This window comes from Talpa occidentalis, unplaced genomic scaffold (assembly GCF_014898055.3).
Source record: "Talpa occidentalis isolate TD23 unplaced genomic scaffold, MPIMG_talOcc4v2.1 talOcc4.7, whole genome shotgun sequence".
NCBI lineage: Eukaryota > Metazoa > Chordata > Mammalia > Eulipotyphla > Talpidae > Talpa > Talpa occidentalis.
In genome coordinates this window covers 76621419-76647273 of record NW_023605083.1, presented here as the reverse complement: position 1 = coordinate 76647273, position 25855 = coordinate 76621419, and the positions used below count along the sequence as shown (strand labels likewise).

Here is a 25855-nt window from a genome sequence, read left to right as displayed (position 1 = left end):
CTTGATTTCAAAGCAGTCACATTTTCTTGGTTATTTTGTGATGTTATTCTGTGATGAGACATTCAGGTTTTCCAATTTTGGCAACTGCTTACTTATGAGGTGGGAGTATTTTGATAAAAGCTTAGTATGACAATAGCTGCATACCCACATTACATTTTTGGCACATGTATGGTGACACTATTTTCATTTGTAAGTATGAGCAACTAATTCAACACAAAATATACTCCATTGTACTTTCAAAATCCACTTCACCTCTTCTGCTTCAGATATATCAGTAATTTTTAAATGTCCTACAATATGGCACTTTGAAACAAAATACTGGCAAGTTTTAACTGCATCACTGGCCATTGTAACACTATGAACAGTAGTGTGAAACAACACAAGTGCCCCCAATGGAAGTATCTATTTTGCAACTACTGAATTCTGCTGGCTATAGACATCAAGTAAATAAATGATGACAGCTGACTCTGGCAATATGTTAAAGACAAAAGAATATTTATTCATCTTCACATGTAAAAATATTCACTTTCTTCAATCACATAATAATTACAAAAAAAAAAATCATTCTGAGTCTGCATTGTAGAAAAGCAATGAGCTAGATTTGACCCATGGGTCACAGTTTGTTGAGCCAAAGATGTAGTCCCTACTCCTAAGGCACCATTTTCACTAAATGATCCATGTACTCATCAAGTTTTCTCAACAAGGGATAGCCAATTATGGCTGTATTATGCTTTAGCACTACATGACATCTGACAGCACCATTTAGTTCCCAGACAGACAGGTGCTGTCTGCTAAACCTCATGGAGGCTTGCTCTGCATGTTAACCCCAACCATTGGCCAAGGATCCATTTTTACCTGCAGACAGGTTCCCAAGTGTTACTGCTGAACCCTTAAAACATAAACAGACATACACACGCAAACACAGATGCACACCTAAGAGTTTCAATTGTTTTTCAAGAATTCTAAGGCATGTTGGAGCTAAGCAGATATACTTAACTTCAATATATTTACAATCTAGTTTACAAAAAAATTGCATATTTTAAAACAGCCCATTTTAAAGGATATTGAGAATTCCACCCAAAGTATGAAGACACACACAAGGCATAAAGACACATCTATAAATAAAACATTCACATGCACACACCCAGAATGCAATTTTATACACAAGTGAATTCATTGGATAACAAGATAGTCTCTCGTTACCTTCTCAGATTCTCAAAGGTGTACTTTTCTGAGCTGCACACAAAATGGTGCTAAATTAAAACTTACCTAGTTGAGTGAAGAGCCTCTATCTGAAAGCTATCATCTAACAGAAATGAAAGCCAACAGCAAGAAAGGAGCCGACAGATTTTCCCAGGTCTGTTTCTGAAACACTTCAATCCAGCCTCACCCCTGACAGGAACTGACAGGGGTCGCTGGAATCAGCATGCCCATGAGAACAGGAAATCCAAGTGGAGCTCAGAAAACAAACCTCTAACCTATTCACCCACAATCCTGACCTCAAAGATGGCAGTGTCACAGGCTACAGCAGCTGTGAAACTGGACTTGGGGTTAGCCATGACAGTCACAAAGCTTCCTGCGAGCACTTCTAAGCAGCAGTTAAAACTTTTAATTGATCATTTCAAAAATTTAAAGCTATATACTCTCAAAAAGAATGCACATATCACATGTTCCTGACAATGTTGAGTAATAGTGACTCATTTCAAAACTTACAAATGCCACGAACTGTTAGAAATAAGACCTACATGCAGCTAATGAACTCCCTGAAATTCATTTGCAGGATGCAGACTACAAATGGGCTCAATGTTTTCCTACTGACCTGATATTGAAAAACATGTGTGTCCAAGGTGAGAGGACAGGGCCCCAGAATACAGAAGTGACTAAGCCTGAGGAAGAAGCAGGCAGTCACCTACCTGAGCAGTACTCCAGAGATTCCTCATCTCTAGGTGGGTCGCCAGTCAGTCTGGTGATCCGTTCAGAGTTGGTTGATGGCAGTTAACTAAGTTGATGCAGTTAACTTAGCAGGCAGTGTAGATTCAAATATTATATGTGCAGTATTTGTGATCCAACTGAAACTCAGGGTCATTCTGTCAGAGGCAAGAAAACTGACCTGGTGTGAATGATGGTCGTGCAATTATTGCAAAATCATGTGTAAACTGGCCTCGTGTGTGCCTGGAGCAACTGAAGAACATGTAGGGATGAAGGAAATCTAATTTCTCAGGTCCTCGGATGACCCTAACATTTGTTGTAATAGTAGAGACAGGTAAGAAAGACCCACATGGCAGGGAGAAGAAAACTCATGTTTAAGGTACAGATAACTCTCTCCAGAGGATGAAATGGGATTGGGGAATGTTCTCTATAATCAAGCCAACAAAGAAGCAGAAAAGGTCACCACATCACTAGGTTTGTATCTTTGGGTGTCCTAGAAATAAATCTAAACTAGTTGAGTTGGTTATACCTTGTGTATACCTAATTGAGGGGAAATGAAATGCTATTCCAATCAGAATTTCAAAGTATTTAAAGGGGCCTTAGGATTCTAAATCTTTAAAAAGTATAAGATTTTGGGGGGTTGGGGGGGGAATGAATTACTTCCTCTACAATACAAAGTATTAGAAAAGTTGATTAAACATGATCAGAACAAGAATGCTTTGCTAAGGGCAAAAAGATCAGAAACATAATGGGAAATAGGAGTGAATTTGAACCAACCTACAAGGTTTATCCCAGGTATCAGCATGGAAAAAAACAACTAGTTCAGGATAAAAAAAAAAATCACACTATAGTGACAAATTTTAAAATCTGGAGAAAACTCTCCCATACCACAGAAACACAGGAGAAATAATGGAACAGGAAGTGATATTGCACCCATGGTAATACAGATTTTGGCAATTATCAGAAAGGTCTGAGCAAAGATATATGGGTTAAAGCTTGAGGATTAAAAGGATATATGTATAGCCTGAAGGTAACTCCCCACATATCACAAATTCCTGTCATTTCTGTGATTAGTAATAGTGAATAGTTGCCCTTAAAAGTTAATGATCATTAAGGTTGTTGTCAGTTGTCCCACCCGATGAATCTGATACATAACTTGGCAATTTTCAGTGGTCATATTCATGGCTCATGTAGGCTAAAGGATGTAAAGAATGTAATAGGTAAACCCAAATCTACAAGATTTGATGTCTGGATAAAGATTTTCCACATTCACAATATTCAAATTTAATACTCTCGAGTTTGATGAAGCTGAGACAGGACCACTGACTGAAATCTCCCCTGCATCTATCAAATTTATAAGCTTTCTACAACAAGTGAAGGGGATACAGCACCCCCAAAATAGGGCAATTTGACATTATAATTACCTTGAGCTTAAATTGTAAAACAGTAGACAGAAACTTTTCTCCACCCTTCCCCCATCTACCTAAAGACAGGATATCAATCTCCTTGGGAAGGTGTTCCACATTCCATTTTCTATTGGAGGATGAAGAGACAATTCTTTGGCAATCTGAGTAAACATATCTTACTGAAATAACCTTTCTTTTCCATCACATTCCCTGTATATTTGCCTATCACCTCTACCTCATAGCCCTTTGCCTTTGTCTGATCATTCCTTTGCACTTTTGTGAAAATGTCATATAAGCCTCCAGGTCTGACCTCTTCTTTGGGTTTTCATTTCATTTGTGTATGATCCCTCCTGTGCATACGAAAAAAATCTTAATCCTACTAATTTAATTTTCAGGGTACCACATACTGAATCTAAGAGAGAGAAAAACATCTTTTCTCTCCTTTTGCAGTTTATATCTGAAAATCCACTACACATTTAACAGGATTTAAAATCTTTTCAAATTTTCTGATGTTTCCATAGGTGTGGTCAATTGCTAAAAATGTAATTCATTAAATGCCTTGTATGAAACATCTCACAAATTTAGTTCTATTGCAAACATTCACCATGTATTATCTGTTCCTCAGGTGCTCTCTGATACACCAGTAGGCCTTATTTCCAAAGGGAAAGCATACCCACATTCAACTCATTTGCAGTTTCTCTCATCTGTGCTTTCTCTCATATAACTCAAATTTTACATGTAGGTGAAAATGCTCCCATTCATCACTTACAGGGTTCCTATGTGTGACTTCTCAAATGTTTTATTAAGATGTGCTTTATGGGTAAACACTCTCCCACATTCACCTCTCTCATGTTGTCTGATGCATTTCAAGGCTTGACTTGCAGCTAAATGTTTGGGCACATTATTTATAGGATTTCTCCACCATGTGAGTTCTCTGATGTTTTCCAAGGTCTGACTTATTGCTGAAAGTTTGACCACATTCATTACACTGATATAGCTTCTCCCTTGTGTGAATTTGCTGATGCAGTCCAAGGTATGATTTCCGGGTGAAAGTCTTCCCACATTTATCACATTTATAAGGTTTCTCTGTTGTATGAATTTTCTGATGTTTTCCAAGGTTCGACTTATTGCTGAAAGTTTTACCACATTCATTACATTCATAGGGCTTCTCCCCTGTGTGAGTTGTTTGATGTTCTCTAAGGTTAGACTTCCAGCTGAAAGTTTTCCCACACTCATCACATTTATAGGGTTTCTCCCCTGTGTGAAATCTCTGATGTTCTTTAAGGTTTGACTTCCAACTAAAAGTTTTACCACATTCATCACACTTAAAGGGTTTCTTCCCCGTGTGGTTTGTCTGATGTACAGTGAGGTGTGCCTTCCGCCTGAAAGTTTTCCCACAGTCACCACATTTATATGGTTTCTCCCCTGTGTGAGTTGTCTGATGTTTTCCAACACTTGACTTCCGGCTGAAAGTCTTGCCACATTCATTACATTCATATGGTTTTTCCCCTGTATGTTTTCTCTGATGTCTTACTAAGTATGACTTACAAAAAAAGTCTCTCCCACATTCATTACATTCATAGGTTTTCTCAGCTGTCTGAGTTCTTTGCTCTACAATGATAGAAGACCTCATGAGCAAGGATTTTTGATGGTTATGTACATAGTGTTTTCTCTTTTCATGAATTCTCTGATGCATATTCAAAGGTGACTGAAAACTGAAAGGTTCCCTACATATACTATTATCACAAGATGTCTCCATTTTCTGAGTCTTCTGCTGTACTATAATGGCTGAACTGTGGCTCAGAAGTTCCCCACATTCAAGACGTTTCACTCCTATATGAGTCCTTTGATATTCTCTGAAATGTGCTTTTTGATTAAAATTTTCCGTTCTTGTATCAGCTGTCTGAAGTTGAGTAACTTGACTGAAACTGTTCCAAATTTTACTACATTCATCTTCCTTAAATTCAGAGTGACTCTGTTCTGTATGAATACCTGGAGAGAGACAACAAGGGTCAATTTGTAATTCATCACATAGGTTGTTTTCAAAATTTACACAGTAAGATCTCTTTTGTGTAGATACTTTCACCTGTAATAAAGCAGCATTTTGATTTAAAAAAAAAAGTATGAAAAGTCTAATGAGGAATAAGTTTCTTGACATAACTAAAAGAGTTCAAACTTTGATTGTAATCAAATGATTTCTCTCAAACATTGGTTTTCTCATTTTTAAGTAATGATTTGCATTAAATTGAATAGTCGCTTATTATGCGAGGTCAATGGGTATAGATCTACATATGAAGGTGCCACAATGTCACATTTAGAAGGTATTTTTTTTTTTTTTTAAGATTTATTTATTGATTTATACAAGCACTGGGTACAGTCAGAAGCACGGGAGGGTGAGAGAATTCACCAGAGCCAGAGCAGGGAGCAGAGCAGGCAGAAGGACCGAAGTACACTGCTGAGGGGAGCAGCGGGCGGCTGGAGAGGTCTGCGCGCCATGTGGGACCCTCCTCCGGTGGCCGGGGAGCAGCCGGGGATCGAACCGGCGCTGCAGAGGCTGCGGGCAGCTTCGCAACCCAGCGCTCGACCACTGCGCCACCGGGGAGGCCTAGAAGGTATTTTTTTTAAAGATTTATTTATTTATGCATACAAGAGCTGGGGTACAGGACAGAGGTGCAGAGGGTGAGAGGATACACCAGAGACAGAGTGGGGAACAGAAAAGGCAGACTGACTGAAGTACACTGCTGAGGGGAGCAGCAGACGAGTAAGGAGAGGTCTACTGCAATACGTGGGTTGCTCCCAGGCCAGCCATGGATCGAACCCACACCACAGAGGCTGCGGACAGCCCTATAGGCTGCATCTCAACCCCCTGTGCCACCAGGGAGGCCCTAGAAGGTATTTTTTATGAAGGAAAAATGCTGTACCCAAATTAAATGGTTTTCTAGAAATTTTCTGTCACTCTGTACTTAATGTTTTGTTGGTGATGAATACAATATGACAGGAGTAATTATCTTGGTTTTCCTGGCTCTTCTCTCAAAGATCAAGATGGAAGTCACCTATAAACAGGAAAGTTAACAATTTCTTATGAAGCTTAATATATCTTTAAATAAAATGGCTTATATACATATGTCCTGTTATATAATTGACAATGTTGTTCCTTGTTATGGTGCCCAAAAATGAATTATTTAGAATGTTGACAGAGAAATAGAAATAGAAAGGAGAACCAAACAACTGAGCAACACAAACCCAGCCATAATGATTTTTGGAAAAGGTACAAGAGAAATTCATCAAAAGACTAGTCATCTGGGCCTCCCTGGTGGTGCAAGGGATTGAGACACAACCTATGAAGTTATCCATAGCCACTGCAGCACGAGTTCGATCCCCGGGCAGGAAGATACCCACATGGTGCAGCAGACCTTTCCTGACTCACCCACTGCTCCCCTCAGCAGTGTATTTCAATCTGCCTGTTCTGTTGCCCACTCTGTCTCTGTTGAATCCTCTCATCCCCCACACCTCTGGCCTGTACCCCAGCTCTTGTTTGCATAAATAAATAAATCTTTAAAAAAAAAAAAAAAGTGAACATCCCCAAAGAAATAAACTCATTCTCAACAAGTGCACATGGAACATTCTCAACAAAAGTTCATATACTGGGACACAAAACAATCCCCAATGAATATATGAAGACTAAAATTACGTGAAGCACCTAGGGTATAAAGTTAGAAATCAACCACAAAAAGAAAACTGGAAAAAGTTCAAACACAAAAGTTCAAACACAAAAAGCTTCTTAGGTCTATGAAGAACTCAAAGGAGAAATAAAGAATTAAATGGAAACCAACAAAAAGCAAGAGAAAACTAACCAGATGCTACAGGGTACAGTAAAATCAATATGAAGAGGCAAGTTCATATCAACAATGATACAAGCCCAAATTAATACACAAGAAAAGTCTCAAAGGAACAAGAGAAACAAGAAAAAATGGAACCAAAAATTACTAGAAGGAGGAAAATAAAAATTAGAGTAGAAATACAAAAGAACAATGAAACCAAGAGCTGCTTCTTGGAAAGGATAAACAAAATTGATAAACTCTTAGGCTCACTAAGATTGAAAAAAAGAGAGAGAAAACCCTAATAAACAATAATGATAAAATACTGCAGAAATACAGAAAGGCTACTATGACTAGCTATACACAAACAAACCTACAAGAAATGGACAAATAACCTAGAAGAAATGGACAAATTTTTAGAATCATCCAATTTTCCAAGACTGAAACAGATAGGTGGAGGAGACCAACCATAAGCACAGAAATCAAAACAGAGGTCAAAGACTCCCTAAAAACAAAGTCCAGGACCAGAAGACTTCACTAGTGAATTCCACCAAACTTTCAAAGATCTAACCACTAACATCTAACCACTCTTTCAATGAACCGAAGGGGGATCAATCCCAAACACATACAAGTCCGACATTACCCTAATCGTAAAGCCAGACAAATACATCACAAAAAAATAAAAACTGTAGACCAGTATCTCTGATGAATATAGATACAAAAATCCTCAACAAAATCTTGGCATCATTAATCTAGGAATACATTAAGAGAATGACACCTCATGACCAAATAAGGTTCCTTCCAGGTACACAAGAATGACTCAACATATGAAACCACGTACTGCATCATTAGACACTGAAATATCATTCAACAAGAGTCAACACCCATTTATGATAAAAATTGTTAATAAATTGGGAATAAAGGTAATATATATAATAAAGGGAATAAATATAATATTCAACATAATAAAGGTGACATGACAAATTCACAGCTAACATTATACTGGAGTAAAAATCTGAGAGTGTTTCCCTTAATATTAGGGAAAACACAAGGATGTCCACTTTCACCACTGTTATTCAACATAGTATTGAAAGTCCAAACCAGACCAATTAGACAAGATGTAAATGGAATTCAAATTGGAAAAGAAAATTATTACAACTTGCAGATGACACTATACATAGAAAATGCTAAAGACTCCATCAAGAACTATTAGGAATAATACAGTCAGCAGTAGTATACAAAGTCAATATATATATAAAAAAAATCTGTTATGTTTCTAAAAACACAGCAAATTAGAGGTCAGAGAGATTAAGAAAACAATCCCATTAACAATTACACCAAAAAGGGTCAAATATCTGGGAGTAAACTTTGACAAAGGAGGTGAAAGAGCTATACTTGAAAACCTTGAGACACTTTCATTTTCATGGACTGAAAGAATAAATATTGCTAAAATGGCCTTATTACATAAAGCAATATACAGATTCAACACAATACCTATCAAAACCCCAATGGCATTTTTCAAATAGAACAGTCCTAAAATTTGTATGGAACCACAAAAGACCACAAATAGCCAAAGCAATACTGAAAGAAGAGAAGGAAAATAGAAGTATCGTACCCCATAACTGTAATCCAAAGCTATAGTCATCAAAACAGATTGGTATTAAAACAAAAACACAACACATTGAAATAGAATTAAGAGCCCCAAAATAAATCCATACATATAAAAGAAAACCCACTTCAAGAAATAGTATTGGTCATGCACAAAAACCAACTCAAAACGGAACAAAGAACTAGACATAAGACCTGAAGCCATAAAATATATAGAAGAAAAAATAGGCAAAACACTACATGACATACACTTCAGTAGCATCTTTAAAGACACATCACCGAAAGCACAGATAGTGAAGGAAAGGATAAACAGCTGGAACTACAGAAAATTAAACAGTTTCTGTACAGCAAAAGAGACATTAACCAAAACAAAGAGACACTCCACTGATTGGGAGAAAATTCTTGCACACAATACTAATGATAAGGAACTGACCACAAAGATCTACAAAGAGCTGAGGAGATTCAACAAAAACAAAGTAAACAACCCAGTCAAAAAATGGGAAGAGGTCCTCCCATGGCGGTGCAGCAGTTGAGCGCTGGGCTGCAAAGCTGCCCGCAGCCTCTGCAGCGACGGTTCGATCCCTGGCCACCAGAGAGGGTCCCACATGGCGCGCAGACCTCTGCTGCCGCCCGCTACTCCCTCAGCAGTGTATTTCGTCAGTCTGCCGTTGTATTCCCCACTCTGGTTCCGGTGAATTCTCTCACCTCCCGTGCTTCTGACTGTACCCAGTGCTTGTATAAATAAATAAATAAACCTTAAAAAAAAAAAGAGCAGAAGAGCTAAAAAGACACTTCTCCAAAGAGGAAATGCAAATGGCCAATGGGCATATGAAAAAAATGTTCAATATCACCCATTATCAGGGAAATGCAAATCAAAACCACAATGAGATACCATCTTACACCAGTGAGAATGGCACATATCAAAAAAATCTAACAACAACAAATGTTGGCGAGGATGTGGAGAAAAAGGAACTCTCCTACACTGCTGGTGGGAATGCAAACTGGTCCAACCACTATGGAAAGCTGTGTGGTGGTTCCTCAAACTGCTAAAAATGGAGCTTCCATATGATTCAGCAATTCCATTCCTAGATATCTACCCAAAGGACACAAAAACATTCATTCAAAAGGACACCTACAGGAGCCTCCCTGGTGGTGCAAGGAATTAGGCACAGCACTGTGAAGCTATCCACAATCTCTGCAGCTCGAGTTCAATCCCCAGCCGGCCAAGGAGCTACCCACATGGCACAGCAGACCTCTCCTGTCTCGCCCGCTGCTCCCCTCAGCAGTGCATTTCAGTCAATCTGCCTGTTCTGTTCCCATTCTGTCTCTGGTGAATCCTCTCACCCCCACACCTCTGACTTGTACCCCAGTTTTGTATGCATAAATCTTTAAAAAAAAAAAAGGACACCTGCACCCCTACGTTTTTTGCAGCACTATTTAAATAGGTAAGCTATGGAAACAACTCAGATGCCCAAAAATAAGATGACTGAATCAAGATGTGGAATATATACACAATGGACTATTACTCAGCAATTAAAATGTATAAACTCATGCCATTCACAGCAAAATGGATGGAGCTGGAAGGGATCATGCTCAGTGAAATAAGCCAGAAAGAAAAAGAAACCTACTAGATGGTTTCACTTATAGGAAGAATGTAGAGGATCCAAATAAGGGATCAGGGAGGGGAAAAGTAATTATAATAAGGTGAACATCAAAATCAACAAGCAACTATAAACTGGAGACATTCAAGAGGGTGGAGAGAAGGGAATAAGATCAAAACAGGGGCAGGAAGAACACAAGGGACTATGGTGATGGTATATACAGGTAAATTGGTGGTGGGAATTTCACGGGGACTATAACCAAGATGAGAAAGCATACATTGTAAAAAAATGAAGAACGATGTAAAAATATATAAAATAAGTTAATTAAAAAAAAAAGAAATGGTGTTGGTAAACTTGAGCAACCATATGCAAGAAATGAAACTAGATCATTATCTAACTCCATACACAAAAGTTAATGCAAAATGGATTAAAGACCTTGGATATAAGAGTTGAAACCATAAAATACATGGAAGAAAACATAGACAATATATTCCTGGACTTAAGACTCAGATATATTTGGGAACTCAATTCCAACAGCAAAGGAAACAAAATAAAAAATTTAACAAGAGAAAAAATGGGCCTATATCAAAATGAAAAGCTATTTTCATATTTTGCACATCACATGTTCCACAAGGGGTTAATTTCATATATATATATATATATATATATATATATATATATATATGACCTCAATAACAACAACAAAAAAAACCCAGTCAAAAAATGGGTAAAAAAGCTAAGTAGACATTTCTCTAAACACATAAAGATGGCCCAGAGGCTCATCACTTAATTGTAAGGGAAATGCACACTGAACCACAATGACATATATTCCTTCACACCTGTGAAAATGGCCTATATTAAAAAGACTGGAAATAAGTGATGGCAAGGATATAGAGAAAAAGCAACTCTCATTCCCCAATGGTGAAAAAGTAAATTGGTACAGTCTGGAAAACAGTATGAAGATTCCTAATATATGGAAAGATGAAAACACCACTGTGATCTAGCAATAACACCTCTGGGCATTTATGTGAGGATGAAAACACTAACAGGATGATATCTGTAGCCCCAATGTTTATAGCAGGGTTACTCACTATAGCCAAGACATGAACCAATCTGAACCTATCAAAGGATAGAGAAATCATGGTATATATACTCAACAGAATAGTATTCAACCACTTAAAAAGATGAAACTGTGATTCTGTGACAATATGGAGAGAACTTGAAGTCACTGTGTAAGTGAAATAAATCAGAAAGCAAAAGACAAGTACTTTGTTGGTAGGAGAATGAGGCATATGCATGTATCTAGGTATGAAGCTGTATCCCCTAAATTATGCAGTGCTGTAAACAAATGGTAACGAGTAAAATATGATTTTTTTTAAAAAGTATACACAGCTAGGGCCTCCCTGGTGGTGCAGTGGTTGAGCACCGCGCTGCGAAGCTGTCCGCAGCCTCTGCAACGCAGGTTCGATTTCCCACCAGCCAGGAAGAACCCCACATGGCGTAGCAGACCTCTCCTGCCTCACCCGCTGCTCCCCTCAGCAGTATCTTCGGTCCCTCTGCCTGTTCTGCTCCCCGCTCTGGCTCTGGTGAATTCTCTCACCCTCCCGCGCTTCTGACCCATACCCCAGTTCTTGCATAAAATAAATAAATAAATCTTTTTTAAAAAAAAAGTATACAGCTAGGGTCACGGGGTATGAACAGCTTTACCCTTACTAGATAACGTTCAACCACTTCAAAAGTGATTGCACTTGTGTGGAAGGAAGAGACAGATGGGAAATGTCTGTACCTTCTCCCCAATTTGGATTTGAACCTAAAATTGCTCATACAAAAAACGTTTGTTTTTTTTTTTATAAAATGATTGCATTCTTTTCAATTCTGCAGCTGTAAGTGAACAGCTGATGTCAGACTGTGGATCACTTTCAACTTATAAATGACTATGCAGTGGTGGCATGACTCAGTTTCATTGGCATTCTTTGAAAACCCATGAGGTTAGGTGCACATTAAACATTTGCATTTCCACTGGGGAAGTTCCTTACTAAGTTTTACGCCCATTTTTATTCTGGGTTGCCTACCTTTTACCACAAAGACCTATCAAACTTCTTACACTCTGATTATTAGGTCTGTCTTGGTCCCACACACCAGAAACAGATTCAACTGCAATGCTGCTTCTCTACGCTTTTTATAATGTGAAGACATTTTGAATTTTTCAAAGAGTAGAGTTTGTAAGCCTTTTCTCATATATTAATATTTCTTATTATTACAAAGTAATAAAAATGCTCTCCTATATTTCCTTATATTTAATTTCGCCTTAAATAAGTAATTCAGTCTGTATACCAACCAAAATGGACTTTTCTGGTTAGGTAATAAAGCTGGGATCCAAAGCAGTTTACATAAAATGGCTCTGCAGCTTTCTGCACTGTCACTCTGTTCACAAATCATCTTTTGTTAAAGCATATAACTATGTCTGGGACCTATATTCTGTCATTAAACACATCAACACCATCTTATCCTAGTTACCAATGTTATGTATCTTTAAAAGCTGTTAGAAAAAAATCTTCAAACATAAATAACATAAAAATAATGAACGCTAAAAATTTTTAAAATCTCCCTATCTTTTACCATGATATATCCATTTATTCCAGCTTTATTTCATGGTGCACAAAGATTTTTAAAATTTCATTATTTACATGGCTACATTTCTAAGTATAATTGCACTGTATCTTGTTACACAATTCTTTCTCTCCTTTTTCCAGGATAGGCTAGTTTCTGTACTAGATATTATTTAAATGATTGGTTGATTTGTTGGGTATAAATGATAAACACTGTTGCCTAGACCTAGAGATGAAAAACTGAAAATGATCACACTGTATCTTGTAGATTACACACTCCACACCCAGTTATGTTGGGTTTACTCATTTCTAAACTTTCAAAGGTGCCCATGTCTCCCTGATCCCATTTTGAACTTAGTTTTTGCAGGTTACCTGCTGCCAGTATGCCAAACCTCACCTGGATAACTCCTCTTCAGAAAGTCATCCTCTAATAACCATGGATCCTTTCCTTGCTCCAACTTGAAGATCACTTTTGGCTTTATGAAGCAATAGCCTATAAATGGGAATACAGGATATCATAAAATATTAATACTAACAAACTATGATAATTTATATGAAATGAAGTTTTTAGAAAAAAACACTAAAAAAGATATTTGGAGACACCCCCAAAAACACTATAGACAGGTCAAAATGGAGCTCTGAAAAATACCGAAGTAACCCACAGGAAGACAAAAAGGACAGAAAAACAAAAAGGAAAGGAAAAGAATAAAAAGACTTAAGCCCTTATATATCATTACAACAAATGATCTGCATACAACTTTTAAAAGACAAAAACAGGCAGATGGATTTTAAATCCTACCCAGTTATACAGTATTCCCTCATCTTTAGTGTAATTTCACTCTGTGATTTAAATACCTGTGGCAAATAGCAAATCAAAACTATCACTCTTCATTGTATTATCTCAATCATCACAAGAATGAGTATAGTACAATTAAGACTATTTTCATACAGAGATAACAATCATGATTTTTCTGTAGTATACTATTATAATTATTCTATTATTATTTATTTATATATATATATCTTACTATGCCTAAATGTAAGTTAAACATGCTTGTTTAAAAAACATGCTCTTAAAAAATACAGAATATATAGGTTCAGCAACAGCTGTCAATATAACTAGATGGAGAGATGAAAGAATAATCACACTTTTTTATACCCTATGGAAAAATTAACTGGCAATGAATCATAGACCTACATTAAAAAGTTATAAAATTTCAAGAAAACATAGGTGGAGATTTTAGTGGCTTTGGACAAGCATGAAATTAGACATTTCTTCAAAAAGATAAAGAACCATGAAATATAAAAGAAAAACTAAATAGAAAACATGAAAAATCTCTGCTTTTGGGGGTCTCCCTGGTGGTCTTGGTCTAGGAGTTAAGTCTCAGTGCTATCACTACTACAGCCTGATTTCAATCCCTAGCCAGGATGCTAACCCACATGGCGCAGTAGAGCTCTCCTGTCTCACCCACTGCTCCCCTTAGGCGTGTATTTCAGTAGACCTGCCTGTTCTGCTCCCCGCTCTGTCTCTGGTGAATCCTCTCACCCCCTGCACCTCTGGCCTACCCCCCAGTTCTTCTATACACACACACACACACACACACACACACACACACACACAACATGTCCCAGAAAGAAAAAGAAAACTCTCTGCTTTTCTAAGACAACATTGAGAAATAAGAACAAGTAGCACATGGGCAGAAAAGATTAGCAAACTATCTGATAATTCTCTGATATGTAGATTACATTAAAAAGTCAACTCATAAAGACCACAAACACATGCTCCCCCATTCACACACACACACACACACACACACAAATTTTTAATTAAATATGCACTAAAGGGTCTCCCTAGTGGCTCAAGGGATTAAGATGAAACCTATGAAGCTAGCCGCAGCCACTGAAGCGAGTTCAATCCCCGGGCAGGGAGCTATCCACATGGTGCAGCAGACCTCTTCTGACTCTCCTGCTGCTCCCCTCAGCAGTGTATTTCTCGACTGAAATACCTGTTCTGTTCCCCACTCTGTCTCTGGTGAATCCTCTCACCCCCCACAACTCTGGCCTGTACCCCAGTTCTTGTATGCATAAATAATCTTTAAAAAAATAAATATGCACTAAAGATTTTAATAGATTTCAAACATAAGAATGGCCAAAAAGCACATCAAAAGATGAACTTTTCTAGCCATTAGGAAAATACAAATTAAAACCCTGAAAAAGCAAAGACACCCACAGAAACTTTTTAAAAATATATAATTTACAATGTTGGTGAGAAAATAGAGCAATTCAAACTACCATATACTGCTATGGCATGCAAATGGACACAACCACTTTAGCAGTTTCTGGCAGTTTTGTACAAGTTACCTTAAGACCAATAAAGGCATGTATCTAGATATTTACCACAAAAAAAAAAAAAAAAAAAAAAAAACAACCCCAGTAGAGTAAGAGCAAACACTGTATGAGATTCATAAAATTCTGAAAGGCAAAATTATTACAACTAGAAGTAGCACAGGGGTTGAAGCAGCCAGGGAAAGGGATGGGAAGAGGAGTGACTCTAAACAGCTGCAAAAAAATTTTTTGGGGTGACAGCCATATTTCATTTTGCATGATTTTGGAGGCAGTAAATTATACAAATTATCAAATTATACAAATTATACAAATTACCAAATTATACAAGAAAATTACTTTTTTGTGTGTGAAACACACTATAATATAAGTAACTCAGATTATAAGGAGAGAAAACAGAATTACATTCTAAGAGAGAGTCACATGGTAAGGGCTGCTCACCCACTGAGACCAGGTGGCTGTAGTTCTCCAGCATCACATCTCTGTACAGGGCCCTCTGCGCAGGATCCATGTACTGCCACTCATCCTGGGTGAACTCCACAGTCACGTCTTTGAATGATACAGATGCCTGTAAAGCACATTTTCTATTCAGTCTGAAGGCTTCAGGAAATGTGACATAGAAAATAATTTAGAAGATCATTTATTATCATGTTTGCTATTGAGAATTTTAAAACATAATTTTATAAACGATGCCAACTCTGACCATATCATTGTGCCCTCTATTGGAAAGACACACATCATTAAATATAAATAAATGCCCAAAGTATTTGCACTGCTTATAGACAGTCTATACACACAGATTGTCAGTGAATGTACTCCTGATAACTATTAACACCTGCTTTTTTAGATAGTTATTATAAGTAGGCTTTGCAGAATCCTTTCCTATATTCCAAGGCACTCTCCTGAGTACTCTTTAGGGTACACACACCCTTTTGGAGTGCTATGTTGGGGAAATGGGCATCAATTCCCAGTAGTAAGCATGAGCACACCTGTCTTTCAGAAGCAACACTCTGAAAGAAGACCAAATAAAGTCATATCCAGTGGATCAGCAGAGTATAATTTAAGAACATTGAAGGCATTTGTGCTAAATGAAAAAAGTTAGACAAAGACAAAATCATATGGTCTTTCTTAAATGTGGAATTTGAAACAAAACAAATAAGCTCATAGATACAGAGATCAGATTGGTATTGCCACAAGTTGGGAATGGAGAGGTGAACTCTTGGGTTTGGTTTTTTTTTAATTTTATTTTTATAAATTAAATTAAACTTAAAAAAAAAGTGATATATAGTAAAGTAAAACACTGGAAACAAAAAATGCAAAACTGATCCCCTGCTCCCTATGAGACAAAGGAAAAAAATTTATCATTTTTTTGGCACAACGGTATACAGAGAAGCTACATAAGCAATTGGGTAAATTCTAACAGCACAGTGAGACAATAGAAAATACATACGTGTGGATATTTGCCACCCCGTTCTGACACAGAATACTAAAACCCTTGTAAAGAGCACTAAGAGCATCTTTTGTTCTAATGAGGGGATTCTATGTGGGTTCCTGGATGAGGCTGGTCACCAGAAAGGTCAACCCACAATTAGAAGCTGAAAACTTTTAGACCAAATTCTCTAGAGAGGAGAGAGGGGTTGGAAATAGAGGTAATAAATAATCAACCCTATGTGATGACTCCTTTAAAAAAAATCCCAAATTACTAGGGCCTTCCCTGGTGGCACAGCAGTTGAGCGCTGGGCTGTGAGGCTGTCTGCAGCTCTGCAGCACCGGTTTGTTCCCTGGCTGCCCGTGAGGGTCCCACAAAAAAAAAAAAAAAAAAAAAAAAAAAGAAAAAGAAAAAAGAAAATTTGAAAAAAAAAATCCCAAATTACTGAGCTCAGAGACCTTCTAAGACAATGAGTACATCAACATATCAGCAGATATCAGCAGGGTGAGGCACCCCAACTCAATGGGAACAGAATCCTGCACTGAGGACTCTCCAGACCTTGATCTACTGATATCTTCATCTGGCATTACATCTGAATCCTTTCATCAACTGGTAAACATGTTTCCCTGAGTTTTGTGACCACTATAATAAGGTAATAAACCCAAGGAACCTGTGGTAGGAACTTCAGAAGATAGGTGACAATTGGACTTGCAATGGCATTTGAAGTGAGGCAGGAGCAGTTTTTTGGGACTGAGAACTAAATCTGTGGGATTTAATGCTATTCCAGAGAGAATGTCAGAACTGAGGTAAATTGCAAGATACCCTGCTAGTATAACAAAGAATTGCTTGTCAGAAAAGACCCACATGGTCAGGGACCATAAGTGTTGAAGTAAAGTACTCTGTGTGAGTAGTAAAGGAGACATACAGAAGGGAAGACTACAGGGGTTTTCTAAATCACTATCACACTGAAATTAGAAGAACAACAGTAAGGTAAAAGGCAGATGTTTTTCCTTTGCACTTAAAATATCTCTGAGCATATAAATGAAATTAGACACTGCCCTGCTGGTTAATAACATTTTGGAAAACAAAAGGGAGGTCTAAAATTGGTGTAGAGAATCACTGTAATCACACACAAAATCAGATCACTTTTTTTTTTAAAGGTTTTTATTTATTTATGCATACAAGAGCCAGGTTACAGGCCAGAGATGCGGGGCGTGATAGGATTCACGAGAGACAGAGTGGGGAACACAGCAGACAGATTGACCGAAGTACACTCCTGAGGGGAGCAGCAGGCGAGACAGGAGAGGTCTGCTCGCCACGTGGGTTGCTCTGAGGCCAGCAGGGATCGAACCGGCACTGCAGAAGTTGTGGACAGCTCCACAGCGCTGTGCTCAACCACCAGGGAGGCCCCCAGATCACTTTTTGAAGACAGAAAAGTAGATTCTAAAACTTATATGAAGAAGTAAAACATTTAAAACAAGTACAATGCCATTATGCCCAAAAATAAGACTGGGAGATTGATATTGATTTCAAGATATATTCTAGAGCAACAATAATCAGTGTAGTATGGCACTATCTAAAGGACTGACACAGGGCCTCCCTGGTGGCGCAAGGGATTAAGCATCCACACTATGAAGCAATCCCCAAGCAGGGAGGTGACCCAAATGGCGCGCAGACCTCTCAACAGTGTATTTCAGTCAATCTGCCTGCTCTGCTCCCCACTCTGTCTCTGGTGAATCCTCTCGCCCCCCTGCACCTCTGGCCTGCACCCCAGCTCTTGTATGCATAAATAAATAAATCTTTAAAAAATAAAAAATGAAAATAAAGGACTGACACAGCTCAACAGATGAAATACTGACCCAGAAATAGAACCACAAAGAATATAAGGTAAAATGATTTTGAAGAGCGTTATCAATGCAATTCCATGAGGAATGTATATTCTTTTTTTAAAATGTGCTTGAAATTACCAAGCAAAACTAACAAATTGTCTTGATCTCTGACTTGCACCATAAATACAAAATTAACTCAACATGATCACAGACCTGTAATTACAAAACTAGCAGAAAGAGCCCAGCCAACACAGACACAGAGAAATGCATTAGAAGGTAGAGTGCAGGGCCTCCCCGGTGGCGCAGCGGTTGAGCGCTGGGTTGCGAGGCTGCCCGCTGCCTCTGCGGCGCCGGTTCGATTCCCGGCTGCTCCCCGGCCACCGGAGGAGGGTCCCACATGGCGTGCAGACCTCTCCTGCCGCCCGCTGCTCCCCTCAGCAGTGTACCTCAGTCCTTCTGCCTGCTCTGCTCCCCGCTCTGGCTCTGGTGAATTCTCTCACCCTCCCGCGCTTCTGACTGTACCCAGTGCATGTACAAACAAAACAAACGAACAAACAAATAAATAAATAAAAACATGCCTCTATAAAAAAAAAAAAAAAAAAAACTCAAAAAAAAAAAAAAAAAAAAGAAGGTAGAGTGCATACAGGATATCAACAATAAATGAATATTTGAAAATCCACTATGCTATTCAAAAGACTTACAGATGAAAGAAATTATGTCTTTACTACATACAGAAAAATAATCAATAGAGTTCAAAGCACATTCATGATTACACTGAAATCTAAACAAACTGCTAAGTGGAGAGAATATATATTCATCAACAAAGATTACTACCAAGAGCCAACAGTGAGCATCATAGCTAATGTTAAAACTCTGTATTTCCGGGCCTCCCTGGTGGTGCAGCGGTTGAGTGCTGGGTTGCAAGCTGCCCGCAGCCTCTGCAGTGCCAGTTCGATCCCCGGCCACTGGCGAGGGTCCCATCATGGTACGAGGACCTCTTCTGCCGCACCTGCTGCTTCCCTCAGCAGTGTACTTCGTCAGTCTGCCTACTGTGCTCCCCACTCTGGCTCTGGTGAATTCTCTCACCCTCCCGCGCTTCTGACTGAACCCAGTGCTTGTATAAATAAATAAATAAATCTTTAAAAAAAAAAAACAAAACCCTGTATTTCCTCAAGACTGTCTTTATTTCTGCCTATCCTCTCCCATTTATTGTACAGACTTTTATAAACCTTATAATCCCATGACAGTACAAAGTAGGGAATGAATAAACAGCTCACCTGGGACATGTCCATTCTATTGCTCTGGGGAGAGTGGAAAGAACTGGAACTTTCAGCTGGGAGGCCTGAGAAGGAACCCATTGCACCACCTAGTTGCATAAGACTCAGAAATGGTCATGTACACCAAAACCAAAAGCTTTTCATGGACTAAATATAAACTTTTCTCCAATTAAATAATTTAGTTGTTTTCCTGAACATTTAATAGAACTAACACAAGACGGAATTATTAACACAGTAAAATCCTCAGGTTGCAGCAGTTAACTATTTTGCTATTAATAACTCTTCTCTCGATGGAGAAAAGGTCACAGAAAGTCTAATAAAAGGAAGATGGACTGCTTTAAGGCAAGAACATTTCATTAGTTTTTACTGGGTTAGTTTTTCAAGAGGTCATTTTCCTAAGATGCTTTAGGTGATTTACCTGGGAGAAAGTCAACAGCACTGTGCTTCCCTCCTGGCTCTGTCAATAACTGGGTTTCAAACTCACAAGACACTGAATCTTTAAGGTCCATTTTCTTTAACGCTTTCATGAATCAGAAGTGGATAACTATGGAAACCCTTCGTGAGTCAACATTTTGAGATACTGTGAGGTCAGGATAATTCAGTAATGTCACGTCATGGGCATGTTGAGAGCACCACAGCATCTGTAAAGAGTGAAGAATGCAGGGATCAGGGGTGCTTTTAGCAAATGTGAAAGAATTCTACCCCTAGCTAGTTATCCCTCCCCCACACCTCACCCTCACCAGCTCTCCCAAAAATAGCCTTTCCTGGGCAACACACCCTAGGTCCACCCTATCTCACTCCCTCTTCCCAGGGTTGGCCCAAATCTCAAGTCACACAGTGTGGCCACTTCTAGATGTGGCAACATCTCCAAATCTGGACAGGGGAGATCATGAACTGCCCTGACCATGCAAACTGAGGCACTGCTCCTCTCTGTGCTTTTTCTCTGCTCTGAAGCTCTAGTGAGGAAAGTACAGGGATGTTTTCTTCCAGGTAAGTTCCCATATCTAGATACCTCTTGATTCCAACATCACATGAACTGGTTTGTCCTAAAGTAAATTTGTTTTCTTGCAATCTGAGTCTGGAAATCAAATTCACTTTAGGAACACAACCCTGACTCTCCTGGAAGGCATTCTAATTCCATACTTAAAACACAGCCTGCCAGCTCAGTAGGAACTAGGAGCTTCTGCCTGATGCATAGATTCAGAGGAGACACCAGAAATTCCATTATTATATTTGACTGTGATGAGACTGCATTCACACCCCCTTCCAATATATTATCTCTGGATATTCAGGGACAGGTCTATGTACTCAATTTTGTGAAGGCTGTAATACTGGTTAAGAGGTGTGACAGTCAGATGAAGCCTGAGACTGAAAATATCCCTACCCTTAAATGGGAGTTTTCTCATAGCTAGCTTTGACCCGAGCACATATTCAACAAACCTAAGTTCAGTTGCTCTCCCTCTCCACCTCCCACGGTAATACCCTTGTTAAGTGACTATGAGGTTACAACACTACCCTCCCCCCCAATCCCGGCCCCCACCATGAATAGGACACATTACTCAGTGGGTTATTTCGTTTAAGTGTAATAACTCATCTCTCAGAACAATACTATTATTTTCAAAAGTATTATTTTAAAAAGACAATAAGCTCAAAATGCAGTCACTTCTGCTAAGGCCCACCTCTTCAAACTACAATTTAAAATCTTACTTAATTTCAATTCCCATTCCCTCTGGAATTTCCTTGTCCGCACTAGTGAGGTCCTCCATATGATAAACTTCCCATCTGTAGTGGCAGGAGGGCACAGAGCAGGATCTCTATGATCCGAGCAGATGGGTAAAGGAGAGTTCTGGAGCCCCCCGGTAGCTTTTCAGGCTTTTATTGAGATGTTATCAAGTACATGCAGGCAGGAGGGGGGTGAGGGGGGGTTGCCGAGAGGCTGGCAGGCCTCCCACCCCTGAGCAAATCTTCACTCTTTTCTGGGCTTTCTGGGGTTCTCTCAAGGTCTCATTCTCTCTTTTCTGCCTCTCTTTCATTCTGCTAGTTCTCCATGATGCCACCCTTATAAGCCCAGTCTCATTCTAGGTGTACCTATGGCCACACCCCACTCCAAGTGCCTGCCATCAGACATGCATTTAAGACCGCAGGGATCCATCACTAATGCTAATGTGGGAGGGCTGAAGTAAGTAATTACTTACCCTACACCATCCCCTTACCTTAAATGAAGATAACCTTGCCCAAAGCAATCCTTCTCTTTAAAGCTAATAATCTCCTTGCTACACCCCTCTATAAAAAACCTTTCAGGTCCTTTGAGCAACTTTTGATTTGCTAGCCCCTGAACACCTTGTTAAAGTCCACCAAATCTGCAAATATATTCCTATTGAGATAGGAAAGGACCCATCCTGAACAAGGACAAGGCGAGACTCAAGAACAGAACTTTGCTCTTCGCACAGGCAGGTAAACAAGTTGTACAATATGCCATAAATTGTACAGATGCCATAAATTTCCTTGACCCACTGCTTTCATTACCAGCCTTTCCCCAGCCTGTGCATTCCTAAGCCATCTTTTTATAGCTTACCAAGTTTACAACTACAGAAAAAAGTAGTTTCAAACCCTGAGACCAGACGCATTCAAACGAGCTGCGGGTAAGCCAGCCTCCATGAGATGTTCACCCAGCCCTGCACAACCACCAAGCTGTAGCTGATCGGCACTCGCAATTAGCAATAATGGACCACAACTGGGCCTCCCTAGTGGCGCGAGGCGTTAAGACACAACCTATGAAGCTATCACAGCCACTGCAGCACGTTTGATCCCCGTCCAGAGAGATACCCACATGGCACAGCAGACCTGTCCTGCTTGCCCACTGCTCCCCTCAGCAGTGGTTTCAGTAGATCCGCCTGTTCAGTTCCCCATTCTGCCTCTGGTGAATCCTCTCAACCCCCCCCCATACACACACACACCCCTCTGGCCTGTACCCCAGTTCTTTTTTTTAATTTTTTAATTTTTAATTTTTTTAAACAATATTTACTTCCCCCACCCCCTCAGGTTGAGTTCCCATAGTGTACCCAGTTCTTGTATGCATAAATAAATCTTTTTAAAAAAATAATGGACCACACCTGGATGGACAAATGGACCTGCCTTCTCCGCCAATAATGTTTAGAACCTTTGTTCTCAAATCCCAGCCCTAAACCTAGGTAGACCCCTAGCTCTGGCACCTGAGGGTGTCACTCATGCCCAGAAATGTTTCCCCAGAGTCCTGATTTCTTGCTCTTACGCTAATCAATAAAGGCTGACTCCATGCCTGTCCTCACCAGGGTGTGTGGAGTCCTCTATTCAATTTTGAAAGGTCATAAAAGCCCTTTCCCAGGCTTGGAGGCAGGGCCCCTCAGGCCGCCCCACCCCTTCCCAGAGGAGCTGCTGCCTGGCTGGGTTCACTCCCAACTTCTCCCTGTGTTTAGACTGTTGTCCATCTGGAGAAGCCCTTTCCCGCTCCCTTGTCCTGCGGCACTATGATTTTTTTTCCTTTAATCTATGACCCTGACTCTAGTTTGGGTCACTCCCATCGTGCCTGACTGGTGTGGGCAGAGTCCGAACTCACCCGTCTCTCTGGCTCCAGAGTTCGGACTCTAAAAGAAACCCATTGCCTCGTTTTCTGGCACGCTCCCCTACCCGTTACAAAACAACTTACCCGGCCTGCCCCGCCCGCGGGCTCTGCCACGTGGCCCCGCGCCCGGGACCCACCGCCACAGCCCGCCCCGTCCTCCTCGCAGGGGGGAGCAGAGGCTCCGGCTTTGGCCACCCACCCAGAGACACGTTCCCAAGTTCGAGTCCCGCCCGGAGGATGACGAACTTCCTGCGCCCCGTCCCCGGGCACAAGCCCCCCACTCCACGCTGTTCCTCAGGACACACAGACGCCCCGTCACCGCAGATGCACCGACCGTCCTCACGCCGAGCAGCGGCTCCCGCAGCCCCTCTCCTCGCGCCCCCGCGACTCGCGAGCCCGGGGGCGGGGCCGGGGCGGCGCATGCGCAGATAGGGCCCAGGCGACCCAGGGCGCTGCGCCGCGAGCCAGCGTCAAGCAAACTACGTTTCCCGAGGAGGCCCGCTCCGCTCCCGGCGCTGCGTCACAGCGTTTCCGCTGTTGTGATTGCGATTTGTTGTCCTTGACCTCTGCTCGGGTTGTGTCGCGACCCGCAGGTTTAGGGGTCACCCTTGAAGTTTACCGCGGAATGACTGTGTCATCCTCCATCCAATTCCCCTGGAATCAATAACAACTGTCAAAGGCGTTAAAGACAATTGGGGAAACTTGAATATGCTGTGGGGTCTCCTTAATTGTAAAATAATGTTGAAATCACACACGAAAATGTGCTGGCTTTGGAAAGATGCACAGTGAAGTACTTAAAATTGAAACTAAATCCTTGCAAGTTTATTTCACATTTTCAGGAGGAGCAATGAGACAAATCAAACCTGGATAAATGTTACATTGAGGAAACTAAAAACAGGAGGATATCAATGTTCCTTTCAAATTCAAAGCTGCATAAAGAATTTAAGGGACATAGAGTTATCGCTTAGAAACAATGTGAAATGGGAATAATTAAAAGTGGAGAAGGGCAGTACTAAATGGGAAAAAAATAGTTCTCATATATCAACCTAAATTGTGTCTGGTTCAACCAGTTCTCTGATTAAGGAAGATTTAAAGGGAAAAGATGAGGGGGATGACAGAATTTAAAATGTTTACCAAGAAATAGGGCCGGTTATAGATTATACTTCTTACAGTTCATTAATTCTAGTCAAAATAGTCTTGGTTGCCAGGGCAAAGGGGGAAATTTTATCTTTTTACAGTTCAGAGAGAAGTTTGTGCTAGGCAGGGAACCAGTTTCTGCGTGCCAGCACATATTTTTCAAATGTAAAATGTGCAGTGAGATGAAGGCTCCAGCACAAGATAAAGTCAGTTCAGTAAATCTCCAACATCCGTTTTTACATTATAGAACAATTTTCCTGCCATGATACAGGTCCAGGGAAAAATAAAAATGAGAAGGTAGCACTTGTCAGAGCTGGTCTTCTGGGCAGTGGGCCAGAGAATCTTCAATACCTTAGCATGAAGGTACTAATGCACACACAAACATATTATATATACATATATTGGTAACTTATCTAGGAAATTCTACTCTTTGCACATCTCACATCTGGGATGTTAAGATTCTAAACCTACTCAACCACGGGCCCAGGCCTGGAAGTGTTGAGAGGAGCAGCCAGCCACCAGCCCTATACCCAGGAAAATACCCTCCTCTTCCAAGTAATGCACTGTAGGTTTTGATGAAGCAAACCTTGCAAAACTGGAGCCTGAGGAGGGTGTTCACAACCCAGTGTGCCTGCCACCGTGTCTCCCTACCCATTCTTCCCACCTGCCTCCCTCTTCAGATCTGAGCTTGAAACATCAAAAGCAAAGACAGGTGGCAATGGTATTCACTTACTGAACATTTACCATGTGTCAGAAATAGTTCTAGATCCTTGATATTTCTGTCCATTTTATCTTTTTTTTTAAAGATTTATTTTATTTATACAAGAGCTGGGGTACAGGGCAAAGGCATGGGAGGGTGAGAGGATTCACCAGAGACAGAGCAGGGAGCAGAACAGGGAGACAGACTGAAAGCACTGCTGAGGGGAGCAGCAGGCAAGACAGGAGAGGGCTACCAACAGCTTCACAGTGCTGCGCTCAAAACACTGCACAACTGGGGAGGCCCTGTCCATTTTATCTTATCAACCATCCAAGATGGCTACCATCTTCATGATTTCCATCAAGACAGATCCCTTGGGAATGCGAACTACTACAAATGTATCTACCATATGACTCTGAATTCTACTCCTAGGAATCTACCCAAATGACACAAAAACATTAATTCAAAAGGAAAGCTGCACTCCAATGTTTATTGCAGCACTGTTTACTATAACTAAGATATGGAGACAACTTAAATGCCCCACAACAGAAGAATGGATCAAAAAGATGTG

General features: G+C 40.1%; 1 protein-coding gene across 6 annotated transcripts; it reads right to left on the bottom strand.

The window, feature by feature from the left end:
• Positions 1-487: 487 nt before the first annotated feature.
• LOC119231448 (zinc finger protein OZF-like) lies at positions 488-23844 on the bottom strand. 6 transcript variants are annotated; one of them, XM_054688758.1, is made up of 6 exons: positions 23785-23844; positions 20268-20490; positions 19850-19938; positions 15756-15882; positions 13369-13464; positions 488-5327 (listed from the first exon to the last, which is right to left on the bottom strand). In XM_054688758.1, exons 2-6 carry the CDS (start codon positions 20374-20376, stop codon positions 4237-4239), a joined length of 1512 nt encoding a protein of 503 aa, XP_054544733.1. In that variant the 5' UTR covers positions 20377-20490; positions 23785-23844; the 3' UTR covers positions 488-4236. The 6 variants fall into 6 exon arrangements, with proteins under 6 accessions (XP_054544733.1, XP_054544731.1, XP_054544732.1 ...); XM_054688756.1 differs by lacking the exon at positions 23785-23844 and adding an exon at positions 23650-23778; XM_054688757.1 differs by lacking the exon at positions 23785-23844 and adding an exon at positions 23445-23535.
• Positions 23845-25855: the final 2011 nt, after the last annotated feature.

What these genes read in the sequence shown, in the direction of transcription:
- LOC119231448 (XM_054688758.1), bottom strand. Translation starts at nt 20,376, where the DNA reads ATGAAAGCGTTAAAGAAAATGGACCTTAAAGATTCAGTGTCTTGTGAG. An exon ending in CAGCCACCTGGTCTCAGTGG is followed by an intron (nt 13,465 to 15,755) that starts GTGAGCAGCCCT and finishes TCCCATTTATAG; the next exon opens with GCTATTGCTTCATAAAGCCA. An exon ending in TCTGAAGAGGAGTTATCCAG is followed by an intron (nt 5,328 to 13,368) that starts GTGAGGTTTGGC and finishes GTCTCTCTCCAG; the next exon opens with GTATTCATACAGAACAGAGT.